Raw genomic sequence first — 13182 nt, forward strand, 5'->3', positions numbered from 1 at the left:
CGGGGCGGCCGCGGAGCCCGAGCCGCGGCGCCGCCTGGAGATCGTCTTCGTGTCCTCGGACCAGGACCAGCGCCAGTGGCAGGACTTCGTGCGGGACATGCCGTGGCTGGTGCTGCCGTACAAGGAGAAACACAGGAAGGTGAGCAGTGCGGGCCTCAAAGGCGCCCCTGGCCTCCATGCGCAGCCCGCGCGTTCCCCGGGGCCCGATCCTCGCCGCTCCCGGCCCGCCGCTCCCGCTGCTCCCTGTCCCCCTTCTCCATCTTTGCTCGCTCTCCCCCTCCAGTCCCTCCGTGTCTTCCTTCCTCTCTGTGCTCACACCTCTTAACTCCGTCGGTGTGGGGCTCCGGGACGCGGCAACTCCCGCGGTGCCAGTCCCAGGCTGCACCCGCGGTAGGAAGTTTGACACCCCTTGGCTTCCTTGACTCGAGCTTGTGTCCTGAGGGGTCGAGAGCCCTCCCGGGTGCTTGGCGCCCTGCTCTGGTGCCCATATATATGTTGGGAGCCTCGCGTAGGGGCTGGCTGCAATTCGGGGCCCCGACTCGGGAACCGCACCTCCCTCCCCCTACGGACGCCGCCCCGGGCCTTAGGTGCCAGGAGGAGCTACTTCCTCTCTTTAGCCACTTGACACCCTATGAATACCTGTCGTCTGTGGGGGAGGGCTCTAGCCCCCTACCCATAAGGCCCAAACCAGGAAGTTTCCTCCCCCACCTAACCCCCCAGAGAAACCTGCATTCCTGGGGCTGCTGCTCCCCTCCCCCTGTGAGCAGGGGGCTTGAGGGCTGAGTCTGCCCCGCGCCCTGGGGAGCCCACCACTGACCGTGGCTTTGGGCGAGAAGGGAGCGCTCCTCAATCGCCTCTTATTATCTCTCACACTCCCGTCCCCTGGCTGAATCGCCACCGGGGAGCTTTTAATTGTCTCACTGTCCAGCCCCTGATGCCTCGCAGCCGGAACAGCCCTGCCTTGCAGACCTCCTTTTAGCAGTGTGGGCCACTGTTGGCTTGGCATATTTAGAATCAGATGCTGAACTGATCCTATAGATCCAGATTGACTGGAAGAACAAGGATTTGGGGAAATTCTTACCTTGCTGTCAACTTTCCATTTCTTCCAGAAATGAAATTAATTATTTTGGGTGTCTGAGTATATCTGTTGGGATAAATATGTCCATTTCACGAAAACAAATTAAGGAAATTTGGTAATAAATGGAAATCGAAAAAGTTTTGGAGCACTCCTGCTTAAATTAATTAGTGTACCTGTTGCACCAGGTCACAATCCCTTCTCTTAGAATCTTAGTTTATGGAGGGGAGGGGAGGGGAGGGGATGGGAGGACTGTTGTGGGGGGTTTGGGTTCCTCGAGGGAGGATGCTAACGCATTCCATGTGTTTCTTTTATGTGTACAGTATTTTGTTGAGAATTCTAATTTAGATTTAGTGAGAGTAAAAAGCTTATACTGTGACCCCAAATGTCTCAAGTAGATCATCCGTTCCTAAGCTGTGTAAGGTACAGACTGGAGATTTAAAGTATGAAATACAGTTGAACAAATACAGTTTGTAAACTGAACTTTGAAGAAACATGGCCTCACTAACCACATTGAAACCAAAGTTGGCCTCTCAGCCACGTTGAAGGTTATTTTGTTCGTATTTGATTTGTATGATTGATAGGACATGAATATGCATCACCAGTACTTTTTGCTTTAAAATATTGGAATTTTTTCTTTCTCTTGGTGGCGGCTTTTTTGATCGTTTCTGGGAAAAACAATGATGGGGCAATCTACTTCCGTAGTGATACTGCCTCAGAAAGCCAAAGAGGGGTCGCTATGAGTCAGGTCTGACTAGACGGCAAACAATAACAACAACAACAATGTTCAGAAAATGATTTACTAAAAAATATTTTCAGTGTTATGTCAAGTTTCTGTTATAGACCAAAGACTGACTGTTTAAAATAATGCCCTTGTTAGACAAAATAAGTGATTTCTAGATTTTGAAAACATATTAATGATGGTAAAATGTCACAGACCTAAGGCTATTGTTTGTGCTTTTCACAGTGGGAGAGAGAGAGTTGCTGGATAATGAAAATATGGAGCAAACTGAGATGTTTTGCAAATGTTTAAAACTCTTTTCTTTGAAAAAGGAGGGTATTTGATAGACTTGGGCCATGCCTGGATCCCTGGATTCTGACCCTTTTTTTTTCTTGCACATTAAACAGTGTTCTGTGGCCCTAGCCTGGGCCTGGACCTAATTCCACCAGGATGAGAGTCTCCAGGACACAAGACAAACTTTCATTATAAAAATACAGTACAGATGCTGCACATGTTTAAACAATAGCACTTTTGCATCTTAAAAATGATTTTTTGTTCAGACTTTTTCTGACTCACATCCTATATAGTTCACATTGTTCTCAAAACCAATCCCGTTTCTGAGGTGGTGATATCTGTTCCTTCACGTTCATGAACAGGCCACTCGAGATACCGTGCCAGAAACCATCTCATTGGTGGTGAGACAGCACGTAAAAAAGACCCTAACTGTTGTTTCTTATGGAGAACACATTCTTGGGAATTATAAAAGTTACTCACTTTGAAAGGAATTATTTTCTCCCTTGAAGTCAAGCAAATCTAGGACAGATTCCTTCTCTGTGACTTTGACTTATTGTCACTCCTGTTTGAAATTGGGGTACTTGCGCATTTGGGAGTTCTGACGGTCTGTAAGCTTGTGGTGCTAATTCTGCCCAGTTGCCATGGAGTTGATTCCAATGAAGTTGATTCCAACTCATGGCAACCTTATGTGTGTAAGACTCAACTGTGCTTCATAGGAATTTCAGTGGCTGATTTTTCAGAAGTGCATCACGAGGCTTTTCTTCCCAGGCACTCAGGGTAGACTGGAACCGCCAACCTTCCAGTTAGCTACAGAGCACATTAACCCCTTACACTACCCATGGATTCTGATTCCATTGTAAGAACAGTGGCATGCGCAGTACAAGGTGGTTGGATGAGTGGACTCTTAACTCTGGCTAATGGGCACTCTATCTGGGTTGTTTCACCAACTACAAAAAATAGCTCTAAAGTTGGGGATTTTGTTTTACATTGAAGAGAAACCAAAGTTCCAGACTACTAATTTTGTTTTAAGTTCTCATTAACATTTGTTCTTCAAAATCACTCGTATACTTCTTTCCCATCGGGATAACAAAGGATTATGGTTCTAATTACTTATTGGCTGGCATTTCTCTAAAGAAAATTGAAAAATTATGGTGGGAAAAGAAAATGCCATGTGGTATTTCTTTTTCTTTTTCCTACTTTTATTAATTTCCCCTTAATGTAGTAAGAAAGTCTGGAGAAGACCATATGCCTTAAGCCTATGTTCTTGCCTGGCTCTTCTCACCTTGATTGGTGCTGTGAGAAAACACCAAATAAAAAGATTCCAACAACTTTTTTTTTGTGTTTGTGTATGTGTGTGTTTAATTCCTTTTTGGAAGGTTGTCCTGTTTCTACTTGTACTGGTAGATGCAAAAGTAATTGAAGCTTCAGTGTTTGGACTTCCCAAACCCATGCATATTATGTAGCTGTATAGAAATTGTAATTAGATGATAATAGAACTTTGAGTGTGTTTATAAAAAGCAGTTTTGTCAGGAACCCTGCAATCCTAAAGTTAAGGCAGTTGGACTTGTTTTAAGTATTTATTTATTTATTTTTGGTAGACGTTTTCCAGATTTCTGAAAAGATGACTTGTTGGAACGTCGGAAAAAGACTTTTAGGTCTCTCCTTTTAGATTTGTAAAAGTTACTCAGCTTACAAAACTGGAGAATCAGGTCTCCTGGGTCCATGTCCACATGGTAGAAGTGAGCACTGGTTTGAGTATAGGAAAACGTTTGGTCAGTGTGGGTGTGCTGACCTCAAGGGGTACAGAATTGCTGGCCTCTTTCTCTCTCGGGACAGGTTTGTTGGGTTCTGACTTGGTCCCAGAAATCCCTCCCCACCCCCACTCAACAGAAACCAAACCAAAAAACCAAACTCACTGCCATTGAGTCAATTTCGACTCATAGTGACCCCTCCTTGGGTTTCCAAGCAGTATCTCTACAGATGTAGATGGCCCAGTCTTCCTTCTGAAGAATGGCTGGTGCGTTTGAACTTCCTGTCTTCTGGTTAGCAGTCAGATGCCTTAGGCACTACACTACCAGAGCTTGACAGAAAGGGGATGAGAAAGTCTGGGTGGGCAAGGTACAGAGTCAGGGCGCTTTGGTCTGACTGCTCCAGCCAGGGGCAGTGGGCCGGCCCATTCTCCTGCTGTCCTGTGATGAGTAGCTTGCTGTGGCTGCTCTGGGTGATTTCAGGAGGCTTGGTCTACAACATACCTGAATCCCTTCAGCTCTTTGGATGGGGTAAGATTTAGTATCAACCCAAACAGCATTATGCAGTCTTATGTCTTCTTCCCTCCCACCTCTTCCTCCCTCAACTCTTAGCCACCGAGAGAACAATTTCTAGGACCTGATAGATCACTAAGGAGTCCTGGTGGTGCAGTGGTTAAATTGCTTGGCAGCTAACCAAAAGGGCAGTGGTTCGAACCCACTAGCTACTCCGCAGGAGAAAGATGTCGCAGTCTGCTTCACAGACTACTCTGTCCAATAGGGTCTCTATGAGTCGCAGCTGACTCCATGGTAGTGGGTTTTTTTTTTTCTTTTCCTTCTTTGGTTTTTAAGGGTCTGGACCAATCAGGATAGGCTTGCATTGATGACTATGTTTCCAAGTCTGGGACCACTCTGATAAGAAACAGTCCAACTAAGGTAATAAGAGTAATTTTCCTTGTTTTGTTATTTGTAATGTATTTTTTAATCGCATTTTTCTTCTTCGCATGATGAAACAGTCTAGTCTAGTGGCTAAAAATACGGTCTTTTTGTTCCTCTGCCTAAGTTTGGATCCTAGCTCTGTCACTTATTAGCTATGTGATCTTGAGCAAGTAGCTCTGCATATCTGTAACTCAGGTTCCTCATCTGTAAAATGCAGATGAAAATGTTGTTGTTGCATGTCATCAAATTGATTCTGACTCATAACAATGCTATATGATAGAATAGAACTGCCCCATAAGGTTTCCTAAGCTGTAATCTTTATGGGAGCAGATCACCAGGTTTTTTTTTTTCCACAGAGCAGCTAGTTGGTTCAAGCTACCAACCTTTGAGTTAGCAGCTGAGTGCTTAACCAGTGTGTCACAAGGACATAAGGGCTCTTGGAGATGATGATAGCACCTACATTATAGGTTTATTGTAAAGATTACATGAGATAATATGCATGTATAGGGAACCAGAGGCCAACTCAGTTACAGCTGCCCGACAGCAGCAGACTTCGGAACGTCCCTGAGTGTTTTCATTGGTCAGCTCCTCACTGAAAGGTTGGAGGTTCAGTCCACTCTGTGGTACCTCAGAAGAAAGACCTGGTGACCTACTTCTGTAAAATCAGCCATCGAGAGAACCCTGTGGAGCACAGTTCTCTGACACGCGTGGGGTCACCATGAGTTCGAGTCGACTCAATGGCAGCTGGTAGAGTTTAGAACAGCGCCTGCCTGGCTGTGCTCACTAAATGCTAGGTAGCTGCTGCTATTGTTGTTAGGTGCCACTGAGTCGGCTCCAACTCATAGCAACCCTGTGTACAACAGAATGAAACGCTGTCCGGTCCTACACCAGCCTCAATCCTTGCTGTACCTGAGCCCATCGTTACAGCCACCGTGTCTAAAAATATGTAGCTATTGTTATTTGTTAATAAATTCTTACCAAATTTAGTAATCCATTTCACAGTTTGAGCCTTTGGCATACATCTGTGAAACAGATATGAGGGTTTTTTTTTTTTTTTTCCTAACCTTTTCAAACAAAATACTTTTTACAAGCGTATCAGATAATATAGTGGAGTTGAAAGGGTTACCCTAGAAGAAATAATAATTTGAGGAGAAATAACAATAAAAGCAAAGGAATACAAAATAATTCTAATCCATAATATTCTGGGATATTTACAAAGCTCCATATTTATATTTGCCCGTGAAACTCGACACTGGTGATCAGTGAAGTCTGTTGTGTTGTTGTTACGTGCTGTCCAGTCGGCCCCAACTCATAGCGACCCCTCCTTGGGTTTCTGAGGCGGTATCAGTACGGAAGTAGATTGCCCAACCTTCCTTCCCAGGAGGGGGTGGTAGATATGAACCTCCAGCCTTCTGGTTGGCAGTCAGGTGCCTTAGGCACTATGCTACCAGAGTTCCTCAGTGAAGTCTATGTGTGACAAAGGCTAACAACGTTAAGATCGGGCACCCTTCTTGAGAGAGATGCATTATGTGTGTGGTATTCATTTTGTGGTTTGCCAAAGCTATTGAGCATGTCTTCCCCTGACCCTGGCTGGTTCTATCCCGGCAGCGTGGGGGTTGCTGGATTGTTGCTTTTCCACGTGGGAAAGGACAGAGCCTCTAGTAGTAGAAACCCTCCCCCAAACAGAACTGCCTCCCTTTGGAGCTCTGGAATGCTGTAGGATAGGTTTGCTCAGATATAAAGCCATTGTGGGTTTAATACTCCTTTCCCAGTTAGCAGCTCAGGCCTGATTCTGACTCGCTGTCCACAGCTCTTGCTAATTGATTTGCCTTCTGATATGGGTTGCAGTGTAAATCAGAGAGCAGAGGAAAGCAGGAAGTTTTGAGGTCAAACCAACCAAACAACCAACCAAACAACCCTATTGCTATTGAGTTGCTTTGACTCAGCAACCCTGTAGAACAGAATAGAACAGCCCCATAGGGTTGGCTGTGATCTTTTTGGAAGCAGACTGCCACTTCTTTCTTTTGAGGAGCAACTGATGAGTTTGAACTACTAACGTTCACTGCACCACCAGGGCTCCGTTTTTGAGATAAAAAACTTGTAGCTATTGAGTCAATTCCAGGTGATGTTAGATGCTGTTGAGTTAGTTCTGACTTATGGCGCCCCTAGGGAGCTCTGGTGGCGGTAGTGGATGTAGCACTTGACTGCTAACTGGGAGTTCTGCTGTTCAAACCTACCAGCTGCTCCGCGAAGGAAGGTGGGGCAATCTGGTTCCGTAAAGACTTACAGCCCGGGAAACCCGGTGAGGGTTGCTATGAGTCGGAAACGACTTGATGACAGTGAGTTACATATAGCTTTGCTGTGAATCTTCATGGCAGCAGGTCTGTTTGGGTTTTTGTACAACAGAATGAAATGCTGCTGGGTCGGGCGCCATCCTCAGAATTGTTGCTGTGTTTGAGCCTGTTGTTGGAGCCACTGTGTGATTCCATTTTGTTGAGAGTCTTTCTCTTTTTTGCTGTCGGTCCCTTTTACAAGCATGATGTCTTTCTCCAGGGATTGGTCCCTCCTGATAATGTGGCCAAAGAAGGTGAGATGAAGTCTCTCCACCCTCCCTTCTAAGGAGCATCCTGGCTGTCCTTCCTCCAAGGCAGATTTATTCATTCTTCTGGCAGTCCATGGTGTATTTAGTATTCTTCACCAACACCATAATTCAAATGCATCAGTTCTTTTTCTGTCTTCCTTATTCATTGTTTAGCTTTTTCTTTTTTGAAAATACCTTGCTTTACTTTAGGTCAGCTGCATCTTAGTCCTCATGCTTTTTAACACTTTAAAGAGGTCTTTTGCAGCAAATTTGCCAGTACAATATGTTGTTTGATTTCTTTTTTCATTTTTTAAATTGTTAGTCCTGACCACTGATTTACCTGGCACCTCTTAAATATTTCCCCATTCCCCCTAACCTGGCCTGGTTGGGAGGCAGGTGTATGGAGCACACAGGTCGCAGAGTCTAGGCCAGAGAACGCCTGCCTTGCCTTTTGTGTCTCTGGGTCCTTTGACTCTCCGCCTATTTCCTTCATCAAGATTGTTCTAACATTCAATGGACGTTTTTGTTTTGTTTTGTTTTTATGCTTAATTTCTTGACTGCTGCTTCTATGGGTGTTGATTGTGGATCCAAGTAAAATGAAATCTTTGACAACTTCAGTTATTTTCTCTATCATCTTGGTCAGGTTGGGAGGATTTTTGTTCGTGTTGAGGTGTAATCCATCCTGAAGGTTGTACGTAGTCTTTGGTCTTCATCTGGACGTGTTTAAAGTCTTCTTCACTTTCAGCAAACAAAGGTGTGTCATTTGCATATTGCCGGTTGTTAATGAGTCTTTTGATCCAGATTCTGCTTTCTTGTTCATGTGATCTGCATCGTAGTGAGCCTGCCCAAGGACAGAGAAGAACTGCCCCAGAGGGTTTCCAAAGCTGTACGTCTTTAAGAAGGAGACCACCGCATCTTTCTCCCACGGAATGATTGGTGAATTGCAACCACCGACCTTTTGGTTAGCAGCTGTGTGCTCAACGACTCACTTACTTTTATTTTATTTTTTTGTAGTTCGATTCATTGATTTAATTCTGCCCTTTTTTCCTACTCCTTTTGTATCACTCTTCCTTTTTGTGGGAGGCCTTGTTTTAGTATCTGTACAATTTGAGATAAAAGACTTTGGGTTATAATGCAGCAAGGGAAAATGACTCCTTTGGGAAATCATCCATATCCCCCACCCCCCATACTGCTTGTGGCTCCAGCTGGCCCTATTCTGAACTAGACTGGGCCCCTTACCTCATGATTTTGCTTCATGGGGTGAGTGGACACTAAACGATTTGTCATTGTTGATTCTGATTCATGGTGACCTCATATGTGTCAGAGTAGCAGTGTGCTTCACGGGATTTCCAGTGACTGATTTAGAAGTAGATCACTGGGCCGTTCTTTGAAGGTGCCACTAGGTGGGCTAAGGCTTCAGTTCACAGCTAGACATGTTAACTATCTGCACCACTCCAGAGTGGACAACTAAAAAAAACCATTGCCTTCTACAGCTTAAAAGTAGTGGGAGTGGGTGGTGGGCGGCCAAGTGTAGGTTTGGCATAGGATGTTTTCTTTCCTTGGATTCTGAATTCCCAGCGGTGTCCAGTGTCAACCTCTGGAGTGCTTAGTTTTCTCTATTTCATTAATTACCATTGTGTTTATTTAAAGTCACTCAAAGATATGGCTCTGAATTTAAAATCTTTTTGCGAGACCTGACTTTCGTGAAGCTCTTTCATACTGTTGCTTCATGTCTTGCCATTTTTAAAAGTAAATTAAGAGTTCTTGATTCCCAGTTGTACCCCTTACATCTAAATGGGCACCAGTTTGAGGCTTGTCAATTTGACTTCAATAGCTCTCAACTCTGTCCCTTTTTCCTCATCACTGGTTGAGCTCAGGTTTTACTTGGGCCACTGCCTACCAGTAGCCTTCTCCTGGGACCCCTGCTTTCAGTCCTGATCCCCTGAAATGGTTTCTCTGGACCAGAACTTCTCAAACTGTCTGTGGTTGAGGATCAGGTTTTTTTCTTTCTTTTTTTTCCCCCTTATTTCCAACCAGTCACACACTGATTTGTGGCTTTCCTATATATTAACTAGTATGTACCTTCAGCCATATGCAGCTTACCACGTGAGTTGAGAGAACACCAAACCAAACCAAACCTACTGCCACTGAGTCAATTCTGACTCATAGCAACCCCTGTTGGGTTTCTAAGTGTTTTGGTTCTCTGGTGCTGCTCTAACAAAAATACCACAAATGGACGGCTGTGACAAACAAGGGTTATTCTCTCACAGTTTAGGAGGTTAGAAGTCCGAGTTCCAAGTGCCAGCTCTAGGAGCTGGGTGAAAGCCCCTCAACTGTGGGCTTCAGCTCTGCCTCTTGCTCCTGGCCCACTGGAGCTGGAGGCTTCTCTTAACTCAGGCAGCTGCTGGCTGCTGAGGCTGACAAACCCAAGGTTGACAAGTAAAACGGCACAGTCCCAAGATTATTAAGCAACATAGCAGGCCACTAGTTCAAGTCCAGAAACAGTCCCAAGATTAGCAGACAACGTGGCAGGCTGCTGAATGAAGACTTGACTCCATGCAGGGTCCAAGCATGCCAAAAAGATCAGAGACCTTTCTCAAAGCTATCTTCTTATGGACTGGAAGCAGACCACATCCCCAAGGCAGCTACTCAGCCGCTCCAGTAGATTCCACCATGGGGTTGATTACCAGTCTCATCAGGGGGAATAAGTATATCCAGCTGCCCAGCTATTCAAAACCAGGCCCAGCCAAGTTAGCACACTACCTCAACTACCACACCAAGGCTGTAAATCGTTACGGTAGTAGATTGCCTCATCTTCCTCCCATGGAGCAGCTGGTGCGTTTGAACTACTGACCTTCTGGTTAACAGCCAAGTACCTTACTCACTACGCCACCACAGCTCCTTTGACAAAACACAGACTCATCTATATTCTGTTCAACAGGATGATCTCATTGACCTCAAGCTTGGCTGTTGCTGTGAAGTTGCTGCTGCCGTAAAGGTTTCTAAAATGCTTAACTTCCGATTTCTGTACTTCCTTTATTGTGGACCAGTAATAAACAACTCATGGACAGACACTGGCCTGCAGACCCCACCTTGAGCAGCACTGCTCTAGTCTGTTTCCAGAAAGCAATGACAAGTTCAAAAACACGGTTCGGATCATGTCATGCTCTTGCTTAAAATTCTTCAGTAGTTCTTCAGAGCCTTTGGGGTCAAGTGCATTGTCTCCAGCAATTCTCCAGGTTCATCTCATCTGTGCTGGCGAACTCTGTTGGATTTGCATTTCTGAGATGTCCTTTGTCTCTTTCGTCTTCCACCTGGCTGTGACTTCTAGATGTACCCTGGTGTCTCTGTCTTCCTCTACCGCCGAGATAGGATATTTCTCCTATGAGCTTCCACAGATCCTGTGCTTACTTCTATCCTCGTGCTTAGCCTTTTGTAATTTTTTTTTTTTTTTTGTCTTTTCCACTAGAATGTAAACTCCTTGAGGATAGGAACTAACCAACAGGCTGGTTGGAAGATGATCATGTTAAAGTTCTTGTTATGTGCCGTCGAGTTGGACCCGACTAATAGCAACCTCTCCTTGGGTTTCCAAGGCGGTTTCACTACGGAAGTAGATTGCCCAACTTCCTTCTGAGGATTGGCTGTTGGGTTTGAACCGCCAGCCTTCTGGTTAGCAGTCAAGTACGTGCCTTAAAAGGCACTATGCCACCAGAGCTCCCGTTAAAGTTTTTAGGATTAGATAATTTGATCGGGTTGTGACTTTCGTGCATTAAAAAAATGGTCATTTCCACATCATATGAGTTCTAATGTGGCATATTCCCTGTTACCTAACTTGATTTTAACATTTACTGTTATTATTAGAGTTGGGTCTTAATTGAACTATATAATTGTATATCCTCTATAAATTACATGGGTGTTTTTGTTTGGTTTTGTTTCTTAATTAGTATTTTAAGGAGCATTTAAATGAGCAAATCCATGTCCCCAGCTGGGAGAGTCTCACTTCTCATGCCAACACATTGCCCTGGAATTCTGTGCTCAAAAATAGGAAATGGTTTAACTTTCCGTTTTTGAAATGCCAAAAAATCTCAGTCCATTAAAATAGTCTCATATCTTCAGACCTATCACTCCACGCTTTTATATGTCATAAATACTGTTTCTCCAGCATCTTTCTTCCAAAGAACTCAAAATGTGTGCATGCATGTTACTTCTTCCAGCCACTCTTAATCCATAGATATTAAGCACTTTATAACTTTACAAATATGTTAGAATTGGAGAATTGAAACAAAGAAAACCGATGATTCGATCCAGGTCACCGTGTAGGATGAAAGAGCTGAGCTGAATTGTCTTATTTTCAGCTCTGTTCTTTCTGTTCATGAAATTATATCTTTTAAAATGGTCACATCGAACACCTTCCTCATAGGAGGAAAGAGCCGCAAGTTGTCTTTTCGACAAGTGGATTTTGGTATGGATTCACTCTAGGTATGCACAGAACACTGAAACAAGGTGGAGGTAGTTGAACTGCTTAACACGTTTGATACTGCTTGGAAGACAAGAGAGCCCAGACTTCTTTGCTGTCGCTGCCTTTCCGCGGTGGCGATTTCTAGGCGCCTTTTAATGATTTGGGCTTTTTCAGCCAGTAAAGTGCCCCCCAACTCCCCTTCATCCTATGCAAAGCCTACGGGCTGCTTTAGTGCTTTTGTTCAGAGACAAAATTGAACTTCAGGTATCCTGCTGAGATCCTAGGACTAAATCAGTCCTCCCTTTTATGAGGTTTTCAGAAAACACTGTTCCAACTTCCAGTGAAATCTCAAACATGTGCTTTCTGCTTTATGACAAGTAAGAAGTATAGTAATTGAAAGTTGCTTGAGTGCCGTTATTCTGGAGTGAAACCCTGTAATGGAAACTTTAGTTCTGTGGCATCTGTGATTAAAAGCAAACATAAATTTTCTGCTGCTTTCTGCCCATAACTCTTGGACCAGACATACAATGTATTTTTGTGTGAACTGCCTGTCAGAAAATCCTTCTTACAAAACAATTTGAGGCTTAAAGTTCAGCATTCCTTTCTATCACAGCTTTTGAGGGGGATACGTTTTGATGTAAATGCCAATTACAGGTAAATGCAAGTAATACTGCTTTGGTTAATGGTGCTTTTTATCTTGGATCTTTGCTGAATAGCTGTAAAACAGGGTGTGGTGAGTTTTGCTGTTCCAAGGATAGGGTTTCCTCTTGGTTCTCTTAGGAGAATTTTATCCAGATGAATAGGTTTCAGTTTTTTATTTGTCTCTTTTGGTCATTATCCCTGGGATAAAAATCTGAATGGATGTGGTCTGTTTAAAATCAGAAGACATTGCCTTTTGTCCCTTTAAACGTGATCAGACCGGGACAGTTGTCTTTTGATCGTGGTGGTTCCCAGCACAGCCGCCTCATCTGTTACTCATTTTTCAGAGTTTGAGGGGGAAATATAAAGATTGGGTCAAACAACATGCAATAGAGAAGAATCACAGTGTCACTCTCTGAGCACCAAGGGCTGTCAGTTTTGGGGATGCGCTTGACTGCAACTTAAATTATTGATACTCCATTTTCATAAGTGACAATTTAAAATACATTGCATAGTGAATGAGAAAATCCTGCCGTTGTCTTTTTCTGTTGATGTGACCATAGGGCAAGTTACTTAACTTCCTTGTCTCAGGTTTCCTGGTAATATGGGGATAATTGTGCTTACGTCTGGAGTCACTGGGGTGGGACAAGCAGTTAACAACTTAGCTGCTCACCAAAAAGTTGGAGGCTCAAGTCTACTCAGAGGTGTCTTGGAAGAAAGGTCTGGCAA

General features: G+C 44.1%; 1 protein-coding gene across 1 annotated transcript in view; it reads left to right on the forward strand.

The window, feature by feature from the left end:
• The window catches only part of NXN (nucleoredoxin), a 212742-nt gene that overhangs the window by 299 nt on the left and 199261 nt on the right, over positions 1-13182 (forward strand). Inside the window, exon 2 of the mRNA XM_007937564.1 lies at positions 1-139. This exon is cut by the window's left edge and continues 24 nt beyond it. Coding sequence (XP_007935755.1) covers positions 1-139 — 139 coding nt within the window. The remainder of the gene's footprint in view (positions 140-13182) is intronic.

Source organism: Orycteropus afer, unplaced genomic scaffold, assembly GCF_000298275.1.
Source record: "Orycteropus afer afer isolate SDZICR_OR568_19922 unplaced genomic scaffold, OryAfe1.0 scaffold00042, whole genome shotgun sequence".
In the NCBI taxonomy this organism is placed as follows: Eukaryota; Metazoa; Chordata; class Mammalia; order Tubulidentata; family Orycteropodidae; genus Orycteropus; species Orycteropus afer.